The 25,256-nt window shown below is 40.2% G+C and overlaps 1 protein-coding gene across 1 annotated transcript in view; it reads right to left on the bottom strand.

Annotated features, from left to right (window-relative positions):
- Window positions 1-4,189: 4,189 nt before the first annotated feature.
- Window positions 4,190-25,256, bottom strand: part of NUP107 (nucleoporin 107) — a 55,555-nt gene continuing 34,488 nt past the window's right edge. Inside the window, exons 12-28 of the mRNA XM_043967870.1 lie at window positions 21,775-21,888; window positions 21,265-21,355; window positions 21,071-21,147; window positions 18,518-18,577; window positions 17,770-17,915; window positions 17,616-17,664; window positions 17,162-17,231; window positions 16,480-16,598; window positions 14,247-14,285; window positions 13,853-14,003; window positions 13,363-13,475; window positions 11,220-11,322; window positions 10,064-10,224; window positions 9,093-9,218; window positions 8,603-8,716; window positions 4,935-5,102; window positions 4,190-4,494 (exon numbers count right to left, since the gene is read on the bottom strand). Of these exons, the coding sequence (XP_043823805.1) occupies window positions 4,387-4,494; window positions 4,935-5,102; window positions 8,603-8,716; window positions 9,093-9,218; window positions 10,064-10,224; window positions 11,220-11,322; window positions 13,363-13,475; window positions 13,853-14,003; window positions 14,247-14,285; window positions 16,480-16,598; window positions 17,162-17,231; window positions 17,616-17,664; window positions 17,770-17,915; window positions 18,518-18,577; window positions 21,071-21,147; window positions 21,265-21,355; window positions 21,775-21,888 (1,809 nt within the window). The 3' untranslated portion in view covers window positions 4,190-4,386. The remainder of the gene's footprint in view (window positions 4,495-4,934; window positions 5,103-8,602; window positions 8,717-9,092; window positions 9,219-10,063; window positions 10,225-11,219; window positions 11,323-13,362; window positions 13,476-13,852; window positions 14,004-14,246; window positions 14,286-16,479; window positions 16,599-17,161; window positions 17,232-17,615; window positions 17,665-17,769; window positions 17,916-18,517; window positions 18,578-21,070; window positions 21,148-21,264; window positions 21,356-21,774; window positions 21,889-25,256) is intronic.

Raw genomic sequence — 25,256 nt, 5'->3', positions numbered from 1 at the left:
CTGCCTGGCTTGAGAGTAATCTGCAACAAAGTGTTTTACAGACATCATCCAACAGCCTGGTGAGTCTGCACACAAATTTGGTGTGTACTTGTGCACTGTGAGGTAATACCGGTATGTAACCCCATTTTACAGATGAAGAAACTGAGACTAAGAAAAGTTACATGATTTGCCCCTGTAAACACAGCTAGTAAGTAACAAAGTTAGTATTTTAACCAAGGACCTTTGACTCCAAATGTAGCACCCTTTGCTATACCAGCACTTTTGATTATTATTGTCTATCAATAGCAGTTGGAGTCAAGAAGAACTGAGTTCAAATCCAGCCTCAGACACCTACTAGCTGTGTGATCCTGAGCAAGTCCTTAACTGCTCTTTGCCTCAGTTTTCTCATCTGTAAAATGGGGTTAACAATTAACACCTTACCTCCCAGGGTTGTTGGGAGGATCGAACGCCTGGCACCTAGTAAGCACTCTGTGAATGCTGGTTATGATTAGCTATAATATCAAAATCAAGCCCAACCTCACCGTAGCGTTCTCAGAGTTCTTAAATTCAAATAAACTCAACTCAACACAAGCAGCATTGGTTATGCTTCTCTTACATGCCAGATGACGACTCTATTTTCCTTCTTCAACTGTATTCTCACATTACCCTCCACAACACATTCTTCTGCTCCATTTGACACCCATATCACTGCCCCTTGACTCAGTCAGTCAAGCTCACAGTGCTCCCTTAACTGGTTTGTCTTCTTTCCAGTCTTTCCCTGTTGTGAAACTGGTTTCCCCTTTCCCTGAACACCTTTGTCTTTAACCAAGTAGAAAATGCAAAGACTCACACCTGGACCCATAAACAGATGTAAGAGCCAGGATCCAGTTTCCCCTGCCTCTGCCTGACAGGCACATTCTTGTTTCTGGCGCTCACTTGGTCCAAGAATTGGATCATTGCTTGGTCCATTGTTTCCCTAAGGCCACTTCTCTGCTGTCAACTCAAAGCTTGGCTCAGGAATGTCATAGCATTCACTCACTGCCTCCATCCTGCAGTGGTCAGGCCACATGCTTTCCCTGTAGCCCACTGAGGGAGTTCTTTAATTACTCTAGCTAACACTTCTCTTTCTCCCCTGATTCATCTTAGCACTAGTCACATTTTATCCTTTGAATGAATAACTCATGCTTATCTGGTGTTTTTATTGTTCTTTTAATTGTTTCATATGCTAGAGTACATAGAAAGAACTTCAAATGTCTATGTTGATCATTTTATGCCCCCTTAGAAGTTGACACCCCAGGCAAAGCTCTGACAACCCTGCCCTAGTTATAGATGTGTTAGAACTCAACCTAGGACTCTAACCTCTCTAGTACTCTTTTTTTTTTTTTTTTAGAATAAATGGTAGTTTATTTAGGGGCAAGGGAAGGGAAGGAGGGGGGAAGGGAAACCATGAAAGAAATCCTTGGACTTCTCATGGGGAGATAGGCACAAAGCATGTGGCTCAGAGGTACCAATCTCCTCTAGTACTCTTTCGATTATACCATGCTAATATGGGGCAGCTGAGTGGAGCAGTGGATAGGTGCAAGGTCTAAAGTCAGGAAGATCTGAGTTCAAATCCAGCCTCAGAAACTTACTAGCTGTGTGACCCTGGGCAAGTCACTTCACCCTGTTCGCCTCCCTTTCCTCATCTAGGGTTACCAGTCACACTATTCTCTCCAGGTGTCCTTTGCTAGTCCATAAGCTGCATTTTATCCCCTAACTGGGTGTTCTCCAAGTCTGTGCCGGGCTTTCTTCTGTGTACTCTTAGTGACCTTTAGTTATCATATCTATGCATAGTGATGGCTACGATTGGTTGGATTTCTTAGGAAGATTTCTGAAAACTGGTTTCACACTCTGCTGATTCTAATCGACCATCACCTCTCCTCACAAGATTTTACAAGTGAGTTCACATAAACTTGTTTAGTGTTCCCTTTGGCTCTCATCTCTCTCTGCTTGGGAAATAAGCTGAATGTTCTCAACCTAAGGTGCTTTTAAGCTTCTTTTGGTTTCCTTGTTATGGTAATTGATTTACATTGGCTGAACTTGTGTATAAACTATTTTAATCAGTGCTGTCATTTTTACTATAAGCCATTTTAAAAGTCAATGACTTGTTTTAATAGTTCAGGATTGAGTGGTTATTTTAATAGCAGGCCATTTCTTTTTTCTCATGATCTTTTAGCTTTTTGCTCAATTTTTAAAATTTTTGCTAATTCTGATGTTTAGGGGGGAAGCCAGGTGGCAAAATGGATAGAGTGCTGGGCCTGAAAGAAGACTCATTTCCCAGGGTTCAAAGAAGACTCATCTCCTCAAGTACAAATTTGGCCTCAGATACTTACTAGCTGGGTGACTGCCTCAGTTCCTCATCTGTAAAATAAGCTGGAGGGGGCAGCTAGGTGGCACAGTGGATAAAGCACCGGCCCTGGATTCAGGAGTACCTGAGTTCAAATCCAGCCTCAGACACTTGACACTTACTAGCTGTGTGACCCTGGGCAAGTCACTTAACCCCCATTGCCCCGCCCCCCCCCAATAAATTAAAATGAGCTGGAGAAGGAAATGGCAAACCACTCCAGTATCTTTCTCAAGAAAAACCCAAATGGAGTGGGGTCTTGAAAAGTCAGACCTGACTGAAATGACTGAACAACAAATTCTGATCTTTAACAAATCAATGGCTTCACTATACCCACAGAGCTGATCCACAGACGACTCTCATATCAATCAATAATCAATCTTTTCCTGTCTGTTAAAATAGAATTTCCCTGGAGGGGGGTAGGGATGTTACACAGTGCTCACTACGTGTGAGCTTCCCAATTAATTTCTCAAAGAAGTATGACATAAAACTGAGACTTCTATACAGTTTTTGGCTTTATAAATAAGTTATTGGCCTTATTCCTTCTTTCTGACCTATGCTTTGCAAAATATTTCTCCTCACCTATTATCTCTCACCTTTGTACTGAAGTCATCAAGTATCAAAGTGTATTTTGGATTCTTAAAATTCTTTATAGGATTTCTACAACTCTTTAAACAATGTTGATGCATAAGCTACAACTACTTTCACAGTGGCCTATTTGAAAATGGTTGCAGTATGAAATAACCAATTATCTTTTGAAATATTCATTGCCTTTGAGCATATGATATGAAAATTAACCCTTTTCAATACCTTTGTTTGGCTCTCCAAAAACAAGGAGCCATCCTTCCATTTAGCCACCACTTCTTTTCTTTTGGTTAATTAACAGTGAAAAAATCATGATCAATATTGCTTAGCTCCTCTCGCAGGATACTGGTAATTGGTGACATGTAGGTAACAAACACCCAAGCTTGTAGATTGTCTAACCATGGGCTTCTTAGCATTTACCATCTCCTTTTCTTATAGCTCCCACACTGTCCCTAAAGAAGTAGAAGGGGCTAAACAGGACTGAGCACCAGTTTGCATTTTATTGCTTCATGGGTGGCCAAGGCCAAATGTTTTATTCCCAAGTGGCTATCCCATAGTGATGAGCCTGTGAGTACTTGACCAGGCTGGTCCTTGGAAGCAGCCTTGGTCTGTTTGCATGGTAGAGCACAGCAGAGCTTCCTCTCCTGGAAGAGTTTTTCAGCTTTAGGGCTGATCCTAAAACATATTTATTTAGGATAAGAACATTAAAAAATAAGTATTGCTTGAGAAAAGTTACCCCACATCCACTTTATTTTATTTATTTTTTGTGGGGCAATGAGGGTTAAGTGACTTGCCCGGGGTCACACAGTTAGTAAGTGTCAAGTGTCTGAGGCCAAATTTGAACTCAGGTCCTCCTGAATCCAGGGCTGGTGCTCTATCCACTGCACCACCTAGCTGCATTTATAAAAATGGTCTTTTTAAATCATTGACAACAGTGGAGAAAACATGGTATTTTAGTCCTAAACATGGCAATGCTCTTTTCCAATCCCTTTGAACTTACTTCAAAATGCTCACATTTTTATAGCTATAAAATAAGAAAGGGGGGGGGGAGGAGAGCAGGGGACCAATTAACAGGAAGCTCAAATCTTCAATATGAACTCATGAGGTTGAGTCTTCCTAACTCCAGTCCCAGTACTCTATCCACTGTGCTAACTAGCTTTCCCAATTATCCCTGTAGGAATCTGAAGAAAAAATTTAAAACTTAGATACAACTTTATTAATAAACAATTCAAGAAATACTGTTTTATAATAACTTACAAAAGAATACTGCCATAATTTTTATTAGAAGTACAAAAACCCCCTAAATGTTACATTTTACAACATCTTTTCCTAAAAAACAACCAACAATAACAACAATAATAAAACCACAGATGAACATATTTAATGAAATCTGCATTATGGGAACATCAGGAAATTAATGGAATTATACAAAAGAGAAATTAAGATTGACTCTCATATCCCAATGGATCAAGTCCTTGGTCTAAAAGCATTAATGATGATTCTCTTAGCTTCTGTAACAACTTCCTTAGTTCTTCCTTAGAAAATACCTGATGAGAAACAAGATTATAAATTAGAAAACTGGCCTTAAAAAAACCCCCACAAACCACAAACTCAAATTTAGCTCATGAATCTGATTGGCATATATTTTCCTGGATTTAAACTTTAAAGGGGGAAAAAAAAGCTATTTTGGAGTTTTTATTTTATAGAATTCAAGACAGTTCTTTTTAATAAATGTCCAACCAGAGTACTGCTTTAAAAAGAGATTCTAAATTTGGGGAAATCATTCCCAGTTCCAAAGCTAGAACAATACTTTGTTAAAATCCTCAAGTTCATTATGAAACAGAAATTAAAAAAAAAAAAAGGATCTTGTTTTTGACAATCACAAAGTGATATGACATTTTCTGAGCTCCTGACTAAACCAAATGGAAAAACACTCAGTGCCCTCACTCAGAGGTTTCCCTTCCTGATCGTTTTCTCTCCAACTCACCGTATAAAGCTTGTGGCGGTCTGAGGAAACCATATCAGCGAGCTGCAGGCACTCCTGGTACTGGCCAGTGCTGTGCAAAATTGTGTGAAGCAGGAAGCACATCATTGGCAGGCAAAGCCTCCTCAGCAAAACCATCTGATGGGCTCTTTCGTGGTCTTCTTCGGCGTCCTCCACACAAAATGAAAGCAGGGGTCATCTTAAAAGTCGGGCACTACTCCACTAGGGAAATGGAGGTGAGCAGGGCAGGGCTCAGCTTGGGGCCCCGCCTCTGCTAACCTGTGACCTCAAGCAAACCCCTTAGTCTTTGGGTAGCGCTGCTTCCTCGTCTGATTTCCAAAGTTTCTTCCAGGTCTGTAATATGTGAGCAAACCCCAATGGCTCCCAGCGGTTGAACCACCTCTCATATTTAAAGAGGTTTCTGAGAATTAAACCAGGGAGGCTTCAAACCTGTTCCTCTCTGACACCACTATCCAAGCAGTAGCCACACCCTGCAGGTCCTCACATTCTACCCCGGCATCGTCCCACTCCCACGTGTACCCACCCTAGAGTGGATCGTGATGAACTGATCTTCCTGGCTCCGGTCCCTTCCTCTTCTGCTTCACCCCACACACTGTTGTTACTATTCCCAAAGTACAGCTCCGATCCTGTCACCCCTCAGCTCAGAAAACACCGACAGCTCGCTACTCCTGAAAACAAACAGGAGTTCTGGAGCTCAATTCCAAGAAGACATGGACCATCCTCTGATCTGACAATCAAGACTCTTCACAAGCTGATTCCATCCTCCTTTCGGGCCTTATCTCCCATGCCTTCTCTGCACAGAGCCTGTCCTGGGTGACAATGCCACCCGCTCGCTGCTCCTTGCACCTTCTAAATTGCCTGTCTTCTCTGCCCTAAGAAGGAATGCTCTGCTCGTTTTCCACCTTGCTCCACTAAGGTGAAGCTCTTGATAGGAAATGTACCTTCTGCCTCTCTGTGGTGTGTGCGGGGAGAGGACATTGTAGATGGGGTATCTTGTAGCTGATGTTGTTACATGTGGCTGCTGTATAGGCTAGCCTTGTTCAAATGTGTTTAATACCAGACTGAGTACAGCCGTCAGGGCAGTGAAGAGCAAAGTGAGGGGTGACATCACCATATTATAAAAAATAAAGGCACCAAACCCTCAAAAAAGAAAGGTCCTTCTCTCCCCTGATTCCTCCCGTGAGAACTAAGCTTCCTAGTTTTCAGGACCTGATATCATCTCCATGAGGGGAGGGGTTACTGTGTCTTACAGCATTAACCCCAAGCACGCGGGACAATCTGAGGAAGGAAAACCTTTTTCTTTTTTTAGCATTTGAGAGCTAGTTCTCGGACAGGTCAAATTCTGTTACAGACTCTAGGCTTGCTGCTTCCGCTTCTTTGCCTGCCTCTTCTCCACCTCTTTCAATCTAGATTCCTACCCCCATAACTCCTGAAACTCCTCGTCCCATGGCTGCCAATGAGCTGCTCAATCCAAAATCCAATGGGCTTTTTCTTGGACTGTATCCTCCTTGACTTTTTTGTAGCTTCTCACATTGCTGCCCACTCTTTCCTCCTGGACATTCTTGCCTCTCTTCACTTTTGTGAGCTTTTTCTTGGTTTTCCTACTGGTCTGACTGTTCTTTCTCAGAGGTCTCTGCTGGATTTTCAACCAAGTCCTACCCATTAAGCATCAGTGTCCCTCAAAGTTGTGTTGTGGGCCCCCTTTCTCTCTAGACTCTGTCAGTGATCTCAGCCAACCACAGGTTCCATTATCATCACAAGGCAGATGATTCATCAACTGTTCTCTCCAGTCAGTACTTCCAACTGCCCACGAGTGTCTGATCGCTCCACTTGGAAGTACTTTTAGAACCTCAGATGCAACATGTCCAACATGGAACTCATCAACTCCCCCCCAACATCTGACCTTTCCTTCCAATCTCTCTGCTATTGATAGTATTACAATCCATCCAAGTATCCAGGCTCAAAAATTTGGAATCAACATTCACTATTTCCTCTTCCTTGCATCTAAGCAACTGACAAGTACTGTTTATGTTACCTCTATAACACTCTTTGCATGCACCACCTTTTCTTCACTCATATTGCCATGAGCCTGGTTCAGGTCATTCTTTACGGAAGGGCTTCTTAAACTTTTTCTACTTGTGACCCCTTTTCACTTGAGAAATTTTTACATGACCCCAGATATATAGGCATATAAAATAGGTATACATAACCTTTTACTGTTGCCAAACTTTTCACGACCCCCCACATTTAGTTATGTGACCCCAGATAGGGTTGTGACCCATAGTTTAAGAAGCTTTGCTTCAGACAACTATAATAACTTAACTGGTTTCCCTTTGTCTGGTCTGTCCTTTATAGAGCTTTAAAAATAATTTTCCTCATGTACATGCTACTCTCTTGCTCAAAAATCTTCAGGAGGTTTTTGTTTTTTTGTGGGACAATGAGGGTTAAGTGACTTGCCCAGGGTCACACAGCCAGTAAATGTCAAGTGTCTGAGGCTGGATTTGAACTCAGGTCCTCCTGAATCCATGGCCGGTGCTTTACCCACTGCACCACCTAGTGGCCCCTCTCAGCAGGTCTTAATAGGTTTTAAGATAAAGTATAAATTCCACATACTTGGAATTTAAGGTTCCTGATAATCTAACTTCAACCAGTTTTCCTAGCCTATTTGCTATTACTTTCCACACACGCTACACTGCAGAGACTGGCAGCTCTTACCTGAACTCGGCCTGCTGTCTCCCACCCCTCTCTATTTGTTCTGGGTGTGCCCTGGGTCTGGGGCACCCTCCTTCTCATTGTTTATCAAACTTCTTTAGGCCTCTGCTCCGGGGCTGCCTCCTGTACAGAGCCTTCGCTGAGCCTTTCCAGCTGAAAATGTTCTTTCCCCTATCTTTATTTCCAGTTTGCCACACTAGAGACTTTGGAGAATTTCCCCTTTGGGGAGTCAGTTCAGGGAACCTTTTGGTCCAGTGAGATATCTTAATCCCAGTGGGAATGCTCACTGACTCTGTGTATTGTCTAATATATTGTAATCTGTACAACTTTCACTTCTTTTGTTGTTGTTGTTTTTTTGCAGGGCAATGAGGGTTAAGTGACTTGCCCAGGGTCACACAGCTAGTTAAGTGTCAAGTGTCTGAGGCTGGATTTGAACTCAGGTCCTCCTGAATCCAGGGCCGGTGCTCTATCCACTGCGCCACCTAGCCGCCCCACAACTTTTTTTTTTTTTAGCATATGTCCCTTTTTATGAAGTTGATTGCAACATCAGAATTAACAGAAGATAAATCAACAGAAGTGAAAGTTGTGGGGCAGCTAGGTGGTGCAGTGGATAGAGCACCAGCCCTGGAGTCAGGAGTACCTGAGTTCAAATCCGGCCTCAGACACTTAACACTTACTAGCTGTGTGACCCTAGGCAAGTCTCTTAACCCCAGTTGCCTCACTAAAACAAAAAACAAAACAAAAAAAAGTTCTTTCCTTCCTCAAATTTTCCTAGAGCACTGTTAGAATCTCTCCTTTATCCCACCACATTTTACCCCCATTCTTATCTATGCACATATCTGTATCACTCAAATGCAGCTTAAGTTCCATGAAGCAAGGACTATGTTATTTTTCATTTCTCTAACCCACAGGGAATAGTTTTAAGCATGGACACTTACCTCTCTGACATCTACCATCCACCCTCCATCAACAAACAGTAAGACGTTGTACATTTTTTCTTTGACTTCAGCGGTTAGGGCATCCAAGTGACCTTTCCATATGCCATAGTCCATCTGCAGAAGAAACATGGTGAATGCTTAAAATCAAGACATAAAATATTTCTTGAGTGCAGAGCAGGATGTGGTTTGGGAGCCACCTGGTGATAAGAACCAATTACAAGCACTTACAGATGAAATATTCTTAGAATTCTAACTTTATTAATAAATACTCACTACCAACTGAAGGCTTTTTCCATTCTGTTTAATTACTGGAAAAAAGTTAAACAGACAGCAGTAGAATTCACAAATGGATCAGAGTATTTCTCTTAACCTGTTCCAATGGGTGCACACTAATTAAACATATAACCTTTTTAAAAAGTATGTAGTTTAATTTAATCAGAAAATTATATTTCACTAAAAAAATGCAAGCCCACCCCCACAGTGAACTTACTTCATATTTCTTTTCTTTATGCTCATGAGCTACTTTCTCTGTGAAGGAAGCTTGGGGCATCAAAGTAGGTTTTTGAGGCGCTGCATTCATATGCTTGAACCACTCGTTAAAGGTTTCATGAGCTTCCTAAAAGTCAAGAAAAGGCTTTCAGAAAAACATTTACTGTCATTGGTTTAGAGGGTTAGCAATTTTGACACATTCTTGCAGGGCCCAAGTTAAAAAGGGACTCAGTATTTATACTAGTAAGGAACTGCACTGACAAATGTGCTGGCCATGATTATCATCAAAACTATTTATGGAGTATTTTCTGTGTACTATCATTTTCTAGGCATACTAAATGCTAGCTGCTCAGTTCATCTGGCCAAAAGCACGAATAGGAAGCTGAGATTAACACAAAATCACACAGCATCCTTAATACTTTCCGCTCCTTTTTTACCCAAGCATGGGACTTAATTTCTATTTCAAAGAAATTAACCTTGAGAAAAGACTAGAAGGATCATGCCTTCTTTGGTGGGCATCAGCCTTTTGTATCTTTTATACACTCAGTACATTCTATGCCGTATGAATTATTTGTGTGTCACATTCCCCCAACTAGATTATAATTCCACAAGAATGAGGACTGTGTTTCATTTAACCTGTCAGTATCCTAGAACCCAAAGCACAGAACTTTGCATACAGTAGTCACTTAATAAATGTTTTCTGAGTTGCAATGGACACCCAAGTTCTGGTTTTCACCACACCATGATGTCATGTTGATTAGGTCATGGTCATGGGGTTAGTCCCTATGGGGGTTGGATCCATGGCCAAAGGCTGCACCCCTAATTCCAGTTATAAAAACACTGATTTGGTCACATGGGAAAACGGGCAAGAAAATATGAATCGAATGTAGCTCTTGGAAAATTTCTGAGAGTGAGTCAGTAGTGGTGTGTCCTGGACATCTGTGTGTTTTTTTCCCCTTTATAAATGCTCACCAAATAAGCTCTTATGCATAAGTGTTCTCTAATAGCATTGTCGTCTTCAGCTAGAAGTGGATTTTCCATCCCTTGCTCTTCCCACTGATTGTAAATTTCTGCTATGGAATCCTGGGGAATTTTCACAAACACTTCTTTCGCAGCTTCATGTTTTTTAGATGCTACATATAGAAGAAATGTGCAAAGCATTTCAATATTTATTCAGTCTTTTCAGTACAAGAGTTTACTATCAGTTAAGGCTGTAGGAACCAGTTCATTAGGAGGCAATTTTTTTCTGATGGGAAAAATGAGACCTGCTTTTGTTTTGCATCCCAGAAAACTTATATTATAGTCTCTGGTGAACTCTTATAGAGTGACCTGATTTTTCTCTCCCCTAAAAGTTTTATATTGTTTTCTTTTTTCCAATATGCCTGTCACTTCCCAATGGTCCTAATGCCCTCATACAATGCATTCTTCTAATGAATAAGTAGTCAAACAAACAAACAAAATAATACAATTGTCATGTCTGAAAACAAATGTCTCATTCTTCAACTACAGTCCACTACCTCCTGCTGGGAGGGCAGAGGCTGACTAGCTGAAATCAGTGCTGATGGCTTTTATTTCTTTCCACAGATGAAGTATTAAATCCAATTAAGTCATTAAGTGTAATTAACATTAAACACTGAGTAACAGATCTGCCTAGTGGCCTTCATAGAAAATCCTAAATTGTCATTTTTAAAAAATAATAAACATTTTTATTTAAAGTTTTGAGTTTCAAATTCTATCCTTCCTTCCCTCCCTCCCCTCCCCTGTCCCTGAGGCGGTAAGCAATCAGATTTGGGTTATACATGTGCAGTTATGTAAAACATTACCATATTAGTCGGAAACTCCTAAGTTTTTAAAAACAATTATTAGTAAATTACTGATGGAAACAATCAACTAGTGTTTTCAAAAAGCAGTTCATTGTGAAAGTCTAATAATTTTCTGATTGTACTCAATAAATATGAAATTGTAAATTATTAAGGAAACACTTCCAGAGTTCTTGGTTAAGGTGGCTTATATATAAAGAGAAATACTTAATTTAATTTTCTTTTTAGTTCAGGGAACATTAGAGATGGATGATCCATCAGCACAAAGTACAAAAAACAACAAAACTTTAGAAGAGAATATACTGTACCCAAAAACTTTCTCATGATAGCATTGCCTTGCTTTAGTGCCTCAGCCCTCTGTGCAGGATCAAATACCAACCAGTCGATCACATCAATCTTTAATCGGTCCTCCTTAAAAATAAAGACAAAGGTAGTGACTCAGTCTCAAGTTCAAGTTCTTCTCAGAAAGCTAATGTGTTCCATGTTTTGGGTCATACACTCAAGAATATGCTTTAAAAGTCTGGAAATGAGCCTCAGGTTGTACGTATTTCATGTCCTTGATGACTGTCCCCAGCTCTAAAAGCTGGCCGGGCTCCTATCTTCCTTCTGGATTTGACAGTTCTTATTAAACTAGAAATCTGGAAACATGGATTCTCTTTATCGTGAAGAGTTAGAATTAATTATTCTTTAGTGATTGCAATGAGCTGGGGAAGAGGGATCACCGGTATTTAAGAATCAATCCCTCAGGCCAACCCAGGGTCACACAGCTAGTAAGGGTCAGGTGTCTGAGGCCGGATTTGAACTCAGGTACTCCTGAATCCAGGGCCGGTGCTCTATCCACTGTGCCACCTAGCTGCCCCTCAATGCTGTACATTTTTAAGACATGCTTGGGCATCTTTGCTATCTCCACGGCCAAGGGTGGTAGAAGACCAAAGCTGTATTTGCTCAGCTAATAGCTATTTATAAATTACTTTCCCTTTGGATGGCTCACTGGCTCTACTACTCTATATGTGTGAAACAGAACTTGTCACTCCCCTCCCAAACCTTGCCCTCCCACCCACAATTTCCCCATAGCATTCTTTCAGGCACCCAGGTTCAAAACCTTGGAATCACCTTTGACTGTTCATTATCTCTTGCATTAAATCAGTTTCCCCTTCCTGTTGGATCTATCTCTACAATAATGCATACACAGACCCCTTTCTCTCCACTCATACAGCAAACTACTCTAGTCCAGGTTCTTATTGCTTTGTGGAACTTTGATCATCGGTTCCCAATTTCTCTTTCTCTAGTTTATCCTCCACACAGCCATGAAATCACATTTCCTAACAGACACAGTCAAACTCCTTTGCTCAAAAATCAAACTTGAGTTGAGCTTCAAAGGAAACCAGGGGTTTTTCAAGAGGTGGAGGGTATTCATTCGAGGCATGGGGAACAGCTGGTACAACAGCAGACACAAGAGGAGTATGGCGTGTGAGGAAGAGCAAGGCCCCTTTGGTCAGACTGACAAATGGATGCAGGGGAGCAATGTATGAGGCTGGAAAGGCTGGTTTCAGCCAAGATGTGAAATGCCAACTACAGAAGTTTGCATTTGGGCCCACTCTCAGTGGCTTCCAATTGCCCACAGGATCAAGTATACATTCTTTTTTTTTTTTTTTTTTGCAAGGCAATGAGGGTTTAAGTGACTTGCCCAGGGTCACACAGCTAGTAAGTGTCAAGTGTCTGAGGCTGGATTTGAACTCAGGTCCTCCTGAATCCAGGGCCAGTGCTTTATCCACTGTGCCACCTAGCTGCCCCTCAAGCATACACTCTTTAGCTGGGCATTTAAGGTCCTTCCCAAGTTTGAGTCCAACTACCTTTCTAGCCGTGTTTACATTACGCCCCATACACCAAAATGGACCTATTAGTTTAACTCAATCTGCTGTATAAAGAATTCTGATTAATTCACTGAAACTAGGTCCATGAAGTAATATCACAGAGGATTTGTGTATCAGAAGGGTTCCCGACCTATGGGTCACATAAGTAATTGCAAGGTTTCTGAAAATTTCCTCTCTTCTTCATATATCGCACAACAAAATGTACAGAGTCAATAATGTTTTTTCAAATGTTCTTGTTGATGTAAATAATAAAAATCAAGTTCATATATAAGTGCTACAGAATTCATAAGACCCTTTGGTTATGTTATGCATTTCCTCAATCGATGGAGACTAGAATTAGAACTATAATCATGTTGGAGGAAAGGTCTGAAAATGTATGCCAGTTTTTAATGTTAAAAAGGGGTTCACAGGGGCAGCTAGGTTGTGCAGTGGATAGAGCACCTGGAGTCAGGAGGACCTGAGTTCAAATCCAGCCTCAGACACTTAACAGTTATTACTAGCTGTGTGACCCTGGGCAAGTCACTTAACCCCAATTGCTTCACAAAAAAAAAATTAAATAAATAATATAGTTACTTACCTCTGTTGTGACTGCATCTAGCGAAGGTGCCATATCATGATGACTAAAGTCACCAGTATCTTTCTTTCGAATGTTTTCAACTACAGTTTTTGTTATTGTTGCAACATCCAGACCTAGAGAATGAAAAAACAAATGCTGATGGCCAACTTGGGACCAGGGGAAGATTTTAATGGAACTCACATATTGCCATCTTATATAATTAAGTAGAACAAGGTGAATAAAATCCCCACGGACACTTCATGCTGGCAGGCTCCAGGAGCACCTGTCACAGCACTACTTCAGAAACTCATTGGTTTAGAGGTGGTAAAAGTAAATAACAGACTCTAACAAGAGTTAAATACCTCCATCCTCTTCTCTACAGAACAGATCAGAGTTTCTCTCAAAAGGAACATTTTATGAGTTTTGTCTGTAGGGAGACAGACATCACATTCAAGTAGGGCGCTAAACAACCTACTGGCTACTTGTAAGAAAAACGGGCAACCTTCCCCACCTGCTTCTTTAGCCAGCTCCAAACAGTGATGACGCTGCTCAAATTCTGTAACACCTTCCAAAAATGCTGCATACTGAGCAACAGCTAGGTCTTGAGGCAAATGGCAAGTATAAAATGCTATGAGGCTGATGTGTTTCTCACATATTAACAGCTGTAAAACAGAACAATACTCAATATATACCACAGAAATAAACAGAACAAACCACACTGACACTGAAGTGCTAAGTAGTCACCGACTCTCATCTTTAAAATGCATTTAATGATAATTAAATGATCTTCCTTGATCCATGGGCATTATTACTTCAGTGATTTTTCTATATAAAATAAGCTAAATGTTACTTTTAATTTGATTTTCACTTAATCAAGTTTCGAATGTGAGATTCTTGCAGTTTACCTGAATGTAGGCCTTTAAAACTTCCACAGACACTTCTTCCTTTATGGGGAAAAAAATAAGCATACACATTTAGTGATAAACACACAGAACAGCTCACATGCCCCGGAACCATAAAAGAAATTTTACTAGTGAAAAAGGATCCGGAGATTCTTACATAGATACTAACACACAAATTAAACCAAATATGAAATACAATTTAAGTACCATAGGCTAGCTATTTAAGACGTTGGGCTTTGCTAATCTAATCATTGTAGTGAAAACAAATTTACTTTGGTCAGAATCGAGGTCAGGAAATGGAAGCTTAATCTCTTCTCTAGCTAGAGGTCATTCAACTCCACCTGTGTTATAACAGTGACACTGCAAAAATGTCCAGATGTCCTTTGTAAACCTGTCATGTACTGACAGATAAATCTCAGAGCACGTCCTACTGATGATCTACCACAAGCACCCCAATAACCGTTCCAAACCTTCTCTTCTCTCCCTTGCCTCCAAGCACCATCAAGGACAGATAAGACAGCCTTCTGACTTCACTCAAACGATCCCATGTGGGTCACAAAAGGCTTCTTTCCAGACTCAGGTCTGATACTCCCTCTCATTTCCTACATTTCCCTACGGATTATGTATCTCTCATTCCAATGGCTGTTTGTTACCTAACTACAAGTAAGCTCAGGCCTCCCCAATTCTAAGTAAGTGTTTGCTGCTTCAACTCCATTCAGCAACAGTCAGTTATTTTGCACGCCTGCCACTGCCAACTTCATATCTGAACTTCCTTATTACCTCTTCTTTCTTCTTCCTCCACTGCAAAAACGTGTACTCCAGCCCTTGCTGCTTAAAGGTCAATGACATTTTAGCTGCTAAATCACAGTTCATCCTCCTTGAATCACATTCAGCATCTGATACCGCTGACCGTTCCTTCTTATTCGATACTCTCCACTTCATGACATTACACTTTCCTGGTTCTCTTTCTAAACAACTCAACCATTTTCTCTAAGATCTAAAACACTTTCACTGGCTCCTCATTCTCTTTCTGATCCCACAATGTGGACGTTCCCTAAAATCTGCTCTTGGCCCTCTTCTTTCATCTATCTTTGTTCGGTTCCAGAGTTTTGACTACCACATGCATGATAAGTAATGTCTGATCTCTGCATTCAGTCCAGTCCACTTTTCTGAGCTCCTGTCTCAGAGTTTCAACCACATAGGAGACATCTCCACCTGCATGTCCCACCAGAACCTCACACTCAACATGTTCAAAACACAACTCATCCAGTGTGGTACAAAGAGCACTGAACCTGAGCACTGGAGTCACAGGACCTGAATTTGATACCTAGCTCTGCCACTTACCAGTGAGCCAAGCACTGGGCCTCAGTTTCTTCATCTGTAAAATGAGGATTACACTGGGCAACTGTTAAGGTTCCACCCAGCTATAGGTCTATGCTCCAATGACTTCATCCTTTTTAGTTAATGATTTCTGTCTGGGGCCCCATTCTTCCCTGGTTTTACATATGATTTCCCTGAGCCTCACCTGGCAAAGGCTCCTCTGCAGGCTCTCCAGCACTCACCCCTTCTCTGCTCCCACCTTCCTCCAGGCTCCCTGCATCATACACCCAGAGCACTGCAGCTACCTTTGGCAAGGGTTTCACACCCGTACCTGTCCTCACATCATAGCCGCCCTGCCTCCAGAGTACAGTTCACACTCCTGGGCCCAAGTGTGCCGGCCCCAACCATCTGGTGCCAGCTTATCTTTCCGGCCTCTTCTCCCATTACTTTCCCCACTCTTGTTAAACTGGACAGTCTGCTCTGATCATGCCCTCTATGCTCCCTGTTCTGTGCTTCTGCTTAGGGTCGTGCTTACACTGGAAACACTGTCTCTCCTCCTCGGCCCATCGCTTAGATGCCACCTCAAATAAGGCTTTTTCCCCTTGGAACCTCACATGTAAAGTATGTTGAATTGTTATGTACCTGCCCATCACTACTAGCATTGTTAGCATTCCCCCTCAATGCACACTGAGTTTTGTTTTTCACCTGTGTAAAGCAGCTTATCCTGCAATATTCCATCTCCCATCTTATCTAGGCCTGTGTCTAATCTTCTACCACAAAAACTCCATGAAGGCAGGGACTGTTTCTTCACTAACTTTGTGCCTCCTCTAGTGCCCAACACACTGCTCTATACTCAGGAGACACCATACATATCTGCTGAATGAATATGAAAGCCAGACCAGACAGTTTTGTTTACTTTGGTCTGTATTCCCAGAGTGCGAAAAAATAAAATGAGATGAGTCATGAAGCGGAGAAGGTGTCCTGGTAGAATGCTCCTTCCTTTGGAAAGCCATTTACTAAATTCATCCATCAAACCTAAAAAAAAAAAAAATCAACCAAATATTCAACATTAGTGGTAAAACCAAGAAAAAGGACATAGTCATCACCAAGAAATAGTTGGTGTTGTCTCCCTCCTGATTGCTCCAATAATTTACCTGTACAACTAACACCTTATTAATATCTTTTGAAATGTTGCTAAATATGTGTCTTAACTCTTTAAACTCGAACTCCACATAACTGTCTATTTTTCTTTGGGATACAGAAGTGTTGATGAACATATAGCTAGAAAAACTAAACAGGGAATCAACTGGGTTCATTTTACAAAGTTTAAATGATTTGCTGAGTTATCCACATGGTTTTCAACTCACTTTTTTTTTGTGTGTGGGGCAATGATGGTTAAGTGACTTGCCCAGGGCCACACAGCTAGTACATGTCAAGTGTCAGAGGCCGGATTTGAACTCAGGTGCTCCTGAATCTAGGGCCAGTGCTTTATCCACTGAGCCACCTAGCTGCCCCCCAACTCACTTTTAATAAAAAAAAAATTATGAAAAATAAAATGAGGAAATCACTCAAACAAAATAAGACTAAATAAAGCTTACCATCAATGTCCCCCAAGATAAGGTATTTTTGAATTATATGGTAGTGTTCTTGATTCTCTTCTAAAACTCTCTGAAAAACAATTCACATTTTCCATAAACCATTCATTCATCTAGAATCTATTCAGCAGTGTAAAATTCATTGACTTCTGAATGACAAGGATCTTCAGATGACTTAAAAATGAAAATCAGAAAACTATTAAAACATGGACACGCAAAGTTCATAAATTCAGTTAAAAAAAAAAACACAACAAACCCACCACAATTTTAAAAGTCATTTTCTAAAACTAACATTTGGATTAAACCAGATAACTTTCTCTGTGGCAACTAGGTAATAGTATGGTGGACAGAGTGCTAACTTAGGAATCAGTAAGACCAGAGTTCAAATCATGCCTTGAATCCTAGATGGCTTTTTATCCCAAGGTATTGCCTAAGAATAGCCAATTTAAATATTTACCTTTTTATCTGTAGCTTGGAGCTCTTCAAAAACTTTCTCTAAAGTCCAACTGTGAAAGAAAGAAAAATAGGGACAGGGAGAAAATGTTAATAATCTTGAGGAAGACCATAAGACACACTTCAGAAAACAAAATTTACTTGGACCACTGACTCACTTTGTTTCCAAATATTCTCGAGGCAGTTCTTCAGTTTCATCTACTGATACAACTGAGGTCCGAACTTCCTGTTCCACCAAACTGTCCACCATCACCCTAAAGTAGGCCCACACTGTATCTTCCCAGGTTTCGCAGACAGGGAGAAGCTTTTCCCCCCCACCAAAAAAGAAAAGAATTACAAACACATAAAAAGTCATCTGGAACATAATTTGCCTAAAAGTAAAAACCATCATCGAAAAATACGATTTTTATCCAATGCCATGGAAAATCTAGTTTTTAAAATCATCTTTTAAAGGGTTTGCAATACTAAGAAATACTCCATACTGATTTCACAACAGAATGTCCGTTACATATCATTTCAAATAGCCAATCTAACACCTCCCAAGACAGGAAAAAAATCCAATCAGAATCTAGTTTAAATAGGAACCATGCACTTATTTAGTGTTTTTGAATATAAACAAGGATAGTATGTGTGGTTAAACATGTTTATTAGTTATAATGATAAAATCTGGTATTAATCTTCAGCAATAAATTCAAACAGGGTAATTACTTATTGCATGTTTCTGATAAGATAGCCCATAAGACATTGGAGTATTCTATTGTCAATATCCCTTATTTTCCTACTCACTTATTAATAAGGCATACACAAGTTTAAAAGATGAATTATTTATGGATTACTGGAGAAGCTTATATACCCAACTCCGATCAATGGAAAAACATTGCAAACTAATATAGAAGGGTTGCATACTTGCTTGAGGTTCCCACTCAAGGCAGCATAGATTGCTCTCTCATATCTATTAAACAGCTCCTAAAACACAAATGGGCATAAACAAATTTAAATTATTCAATTTCTCCTAATTTGTTCTCTTAAGACCAACCTGGAATTTTATACACTTTCCTACACTAATTTTTATTTAATAGTTTCAAAATAGTATATCTACCAGAGTAATTGTCTGATGGAAAAACCAACATTGGAAATTATAGTAAACATAAATTCTAAATTTGAAAGTGAGGAAGTGATTTATGAATAGTGAATGATATGATTGTTTATTCAGATCATCACTCAGACATCTGTATACAGGGTTATTAATATTCAAACATAAAATGTAAATTTCTGTAGAAACTTATTAAATACAACTTCAATACTGAGCTATATTTTTATGAAACGAGGATGCCACATTAAAGCCTTCCTACTTTGCATCTAATTTTAGGTGGCAAAAAGCTTAACACATTCTTTCCCCCAACCCTCAATTATCCTTTGTCCTGACTTCCCTATTCTTAAGAAAGGAAACATCATTCTCCTAGTCACCCAGACTTGAAATCTGTCATATCTGATTCCTTGGCATAGTCTCTTATTTGTCCTGTTAGCCCCTTCTAATTGCTTCTATTTCACTTCAATATATTTGTTATACTGTTCTCAGACTAATCTTGTTAAAATATTCACATTTCAGTTCCCACTGAAACCCAAACTCACAACATGACACATGCAGCCCATTTCCAGGCATCCCAACCTTTACCACCTTTTCCCCCTTAGACATAAACATACTTTGCACTGCCCTGGCTCCCTGTATCTGGTGCTTGTTATGCCCTCCTCCATCCCTTTGGCCATCCCAGCATACTCAAGCTAACAGTATTCTCTCCTTCCTCCAAACTCGGGGCAGATTTATTTTTTACACCATTCATTAATCATGGACTACTGTGTGACATCTACTAGATTACAAACTCTATTAAGGCAAGGAACAGGTTTTATTCTTCCTGAATTTCCAACAGTACTAAATACAGTCTTGAACGTAACAGAACCTTAACATCATCGAAATTATCTTTTGGATGAAACCAATCTTTTGTATGGCAATTTTTTTAAAAAATGTTTAAATTATACTTCAAGTTTTAAGGTCTGCAAAGCACTTTATAGACATTACATCTTTCGAGCCATACAGTGCTAAATGCTACTGTTATCACAGACACTGAGGTAGGGGCAGCATGGTGCAGTGGGAACAGACTGGATTTAGAATCACAAGGCCTGAGGTTGAATCCTGACTGTTCCTTTATAGTTAGATGACCTTGGGGAAAAAAGAGTTTGCCTCTTCAGACCTCAATTTCCTTAGTTGAAGTAAAATGAGGCTGGAATGGATGATTTTGCATATATCTTTAAACTATTCATCCCTGATTCAGTGGTTTTCAAACTTTTTTGGTCACAGGACCCTTTTATTATATTGAATTTTAACTTTCCAGGTATTTTATTTCTTGTCTCTCCCCATCTCCCACCCCCATAATGGGGAAAATTTCATGGAGAAAGGGGCATTTGAGCTGGGCTTTAAAGAATGAACATAAGTTTTCTTACACAAAAGGACAAATATGGTAATATTTTACATAATCACACAAGTATAACCCATATCTGATTGTTCACTGACTCAGGGAGTGTGGAGGGGAGGAAGGGAAAGAGATAAAAATTGGAATCCTTAACTATAAATAAAAATGCCCATCACTTAAAAAACAAACAAATAAATGAAGGGGACATCCAGGCTTTATACCCCCCCCCCAATGAACAAGAGTTCAACTGGTAAAGAAGAGAGGGCATTAGAAGCACAGGGAATGACACCAACAAAGACAAAGACAGGAGCACAAACCGGGTAGTTTTCTAGCATGGTTAAAGCACCGAGTGCATGGAGGGGAATAATAGCAAACAAGGCTGGAAAAAGGGAGGGAAGCTGGTTTGTTGAGGGCCTGGAATACCAGGCAAACGAGTCTGAACTTGCCCCTACAGGCAATAAAGAACCACTTAAGACTTCTGAGCAGAGGAATGATAAGTGTAGACCCAAATAGTAAAAAAGTGATTTATGTTTAATACTAACATTTATTACCAACAGTAAAAATACTACTCGAGCAAGGGCATTATGGAATATTTGGAGGGAGCAGACTGGAGGTCAAAAGTTTTATTCTGAGGTTGCTGCAATAGTCTAGGTGAGCGATGAGGGCCTGTTCTACTGTGGTGGCAATGAGACTAGAGAAAAGACAGATGTGAACCATGTTGTAGAAAGGATACGGAGAGAGCTTGGCAACTGAATGTGAAAAATGCGAAATTAGACATACTGCAAGTTCTAAAACAGAGGAGACGAGATGAACGGTAAGGACATAGAGAGTGGAAGCATGATATCTGCACATAGTAAGTATTCAATAAATATCCGTTGATTAAATTTCTAACACTTCAAAAAGAACCACTTAATCAACAACCTATGAGTAGAAGCAGTGCTCTGTATTTAAAAAAATCTCCATTATCACAGGTTGTTTGATTGTATCTTACATCTTCTGCCATTCTCCAACAGCTTATTTTCCAAATGCATCTATATGGATTCCCTTCCACTGGTTCTATTTCTGCTCCTAGAATAAAAACAGCAAGGGAAGACCATTAGAATATAATTTATAATGCTAAACCCTTCCCTAAGACACTGCCAGAGGCTTAAACAAAAGCCACAGTTGTGAAATCCCCTGTAGTACCTCCATCAAGGTTAGGATCATGATATAATTTCCACCCTTCAAGTGTTGCAGCTCTCCATGCTTGACCACAACGCTTACAGAGACGCTGTGCCTATGAAAACAAAAAAGGACAGTTAGCCAATAAACAGAATAGGATTCTTTTTTAAGTGTTTAAGAAGGAGTAAAAAAAAGCGAGCAGTAATCAGTATACAGTATGTTACATACCATGTCACAATTCCTTGTAGCTATTCAAAGAGGGGAAACTGTGCAAAATAGGGGCTATGACAACGGCCAAGCTTCACAGAGACATTTGAGGCTCCTAGATTAGATTATCCCCACCCTCCTCCCCAACCCTCATCAGTGTAACCAGTCACCAGAGGCCCAGTCCAAGACTGAGACATGGAGTCATCAGACAGACCACCTAATCTGATACAGAATTAATATCCTATGTGACTAATCTTAAACAACACACAGGAGAGTGTAAGAAAAGCGGGGAAATAGTGGGCAAGTGAGGGGATTTCTTTGGTTCACCTCTTCTGTCATCCCAGAACGAATAAGTGTGAATAGGTATTTGAGTAATCTGTTATCATCTTCTCGATCCAAATCATCAAGTGGCATTTTCTGTCTTATAGGTGCATCTGGGTCCTGTAACAAAGATTTGGCTAGTGAAAATTCAACACAATCAATTCATCTTTATCACAATGATGCCAGAAGTTATTCTAGAACCATCTACATAATAACAAGACCTTTCACAAGATTATTTGAAAAGAGGGGTGAGGGAAGGGAAGAAGTGTATCAAAACCCCCAGTTACCAAGTCCATTACAAGAACTTTTCTTATGACAGCCCTGAGGGAGATAGTGGAAGAACTGCTATTTCTATTTTTCCACTGGAAGGTCAAACACTGAAGCTTAAATACTTTGGCTATATAATGAGAAGACAGGACTCACTGGGAAAGATTGAAGGCAAAAGGAAAAGGGGAAGGCAGAGGATGAGAGGGATAGATGGCGTCATGGAAGCAATGAATGTTTATTTGGACAGACTTCGAGAGACAGTGGACGATAGAAGGGCCTATGATCCATGGGGTCACAAACAGTTGGACTCCACTGAATGAATAACAACAACCACAGAAAATTCAGAAAGGTTAATCAACCGGCTTACAACTTATAGGGCCAGAGCCAAAACGTTAGTCCAGTGCTCTTTCTGCTACAACTCAATGAGGAACACAATTCTCCCTGATCAGGTGTTCAATGGCCACATAGCTGCCACTTCCTGACAGCATGACTCCCCAAGGGGCAGGCCAAGAATCCAGGCAGGGAGGAGACACCAGAGGCTAAGCTGTCCTTGACCCTACAAGAGTAGCTCTGAGAAGGTGAGGTGAGCAAGGCCTTGTCAGCTGTGGCAGCCATCCAGGTCAGGAACTACATATGGCAATTTTCTAAGTATGTTTTCTTCCAAAGATGTTTAGACAGATGCCAGTACATAATTTCCCCACCATGAAGCACTTTTTATTTATTTATTTAGGGGGTAAGGCAATTGGGGTTAAGTGACTTGCCCAGGGTCACACAGCTAGTAAGTGTGTATGAACTCAGGTCCTCCTGAATCCAGGGCCGGTGCTCTATCCACTGTGCCACCTAGATACCCCGTGAAGTATTTATTTTAAAAGACTGCCTAACAGAAGATGCTATAGAGACAAGAAATTTTCAAAACGGCATTAGTGTTCTTCATCAGAATCTTTCCTGGATCTGGGACCACATAGTTAGTATTCCTGACTGTGATGGTGAGGAAGCTGCAATACAGTATGTGATTTGCGTGCTAAATTACAACGGAAAAATATGCAGTAGAGATTACAAAAGAAAGGGAGCAACTCTCATCTTATCAACTGACACCAAGTGCATAGTCTTATTAATCTGAGTACTGGCTGAAATGAAATAGAATGCTAAGTCTATAAATGATCAACAGCCAGTTCTTACAAATAGATACGAACACCACATTCAAAGAGCTCATAGAGGAAAAAGGAATAAAATAGTTTCTTTTAAAGATTTTATTCAATTTGGAACCAGGTCTTAACTTGTGGTTGACAGCTGATTTCCAGATGTTAAAAGTCAATTATTCCAGTTGTTTTTGTCACAGTATCGTTCAACCATTTTATTCCATTTGCTTTGCAATCCTTTTATCTCAGCAACCCCCCCAAATTCAGTAAAGGATCATCTTTAGAACCTGTCTGAATTTTTACTTATTTAATAAATTTCTTATATGACAGCAATAATATAGCTAAAAAAACCAAAAATCAATCTCTGCTTCTTCTCCCATTTGAATGTATTCCTCCACTTGGAATCATAACCCATGCCTTTCCCATAGAACTTTTGACATCCTCAAGGAGAATCAACACTTAAAAAGAAAAAAAGACTTAACATCAAATCCCTATCTTCTTTAGATCATCTAAGTGGGAAGCCTTTTCTTTTCAGGTCAGAGAGTGATATTATTATTATTATTTTTTTAATTTTTTGGTGAGGCAATTGGGGTTAAGTGACTTGCTCAGGGTCACACAGCTAGTAAGTGTTAAGTGTCTGAGGCTGGATTTGAACTCAGGTACTCCTGAATCCAGGGCCAGTGCTTTATCCACTGCGCCATCTAGCTGCCCCTGAGTGATATTATTTTTAAATATGAACACACACGTATGCATGTATAAATAATATCATTCTCTGACCTGAAAAGAAAAAAAAATATATGAATAAAAATACACACAGACACACAGATTTCCCCCATTAGAATGTAAGCTTCTCAGCAAGGTTGTTTTTGGATTGTTTTTTTCATATCCTCTCTACTTACCACAGGGTCTGGCACATAGCAAGCACCTAATAAATGATTATTGACTGACTCACTGTTCCTGAAATATCTTGAGGGGCTGAAGTGCCCTCTGGCCATCCACATGCTGACTCTCATCCTTGCTGCCCAACCAGCCTACAGGGTTGTGTTCCATGATACACACAGCATCGCTGAGAGAATACTGGGGTAGGAAGACAGGTTTCTGCAGTAGTAAGTAGTTTGTACGCTGAAGATACTGCCTAATTTCTCAAATGAAATCCCATCTGATCTCATACTCAATTCTGGACCTAACACATCCACGTCAACATTTTGCCACTCTACACTTTTTATTCCACTTTGTTTCTATAATTTGTTGTGCATGGCTGTGGATTTCTGTTCAGAGGTCTAGATGAGATGCTTAAGAATACATCTGTAAATAGGGACATTTGAGAAGCTTTATGATCAACTGCCCTATGACTCCTCAGACCAAAATTCTCTTCTATGGTCCTCTCTTTCCTATGTATGTGTTGTAATCATTTGAGGACAGAGGCTGACTTCTGTCTTTGTATCCCCAGTGCCTGACACATCTTCTTCCTTCCCCTTCTACTCCCTTCCCTTCTTCCTTTCTTTCCTTCCCTCCTCTGTCACTCACATTCCTTCTTAGCAACTGAGGAGGATAAAGAGACCAGGCTTATGGAAGGGTCATCGAAACTGATTAGTTCAATAACGACGGTGACAGGTTTGGGGATGGGGACAGGTGCTAAAGTCAATAAAGACAATTGGACAGAATCCTGGAGATCTGTAAATGGCAGGACTGGGACTAAGCAACAGAAAATGATGGCATGAACTTCAAAGGAGGATAAATGGTTTGGTGAAATGAACGAATGAAGATGTAGAAGTGGCAGTGGAGACCAAGTCTTCTTGGTCTTGCCAAAAGTGATGCCATCTTGAATAAATGTGTGCTTAAGCTCCCTCAAGAATGTAAACAATAAAGCTATATAAGTGATAATAACCAGATGCTGGGTCAGAGCAAACTGACATGTGTCTTGCAAACTTTTCCAAATACATGACAAACACGAATACCCATCATAGGTTATTTATAAGAAATGATAATTACTTGTTCATGTGGCATATGTCAACATTCATGTATTGGCACAAGTACCCTTGAGTACTGACTAGATTATCCTTAAATTATCCGGTTAGACTG

The sequence above is a fragment of the Dromiciops gliroides genome, chromosome 5, assembly GCF_019393635.1.
Source record: "Dromiciops gliroides isolate mDroGli1 chromosome 5, mDroGli1.pri, whole genome shotgun sequence".
NCBI classification, from domain to species: Eukaryota; Metazoa; Chordata; class Mammalia; order Microbiotheria; family Microbiotheriidae; genus Dromiciops; species Dromiciops gliroides.
This window is presented reverse-complemented; position numbering and strand designations above follow the sequence as displayed.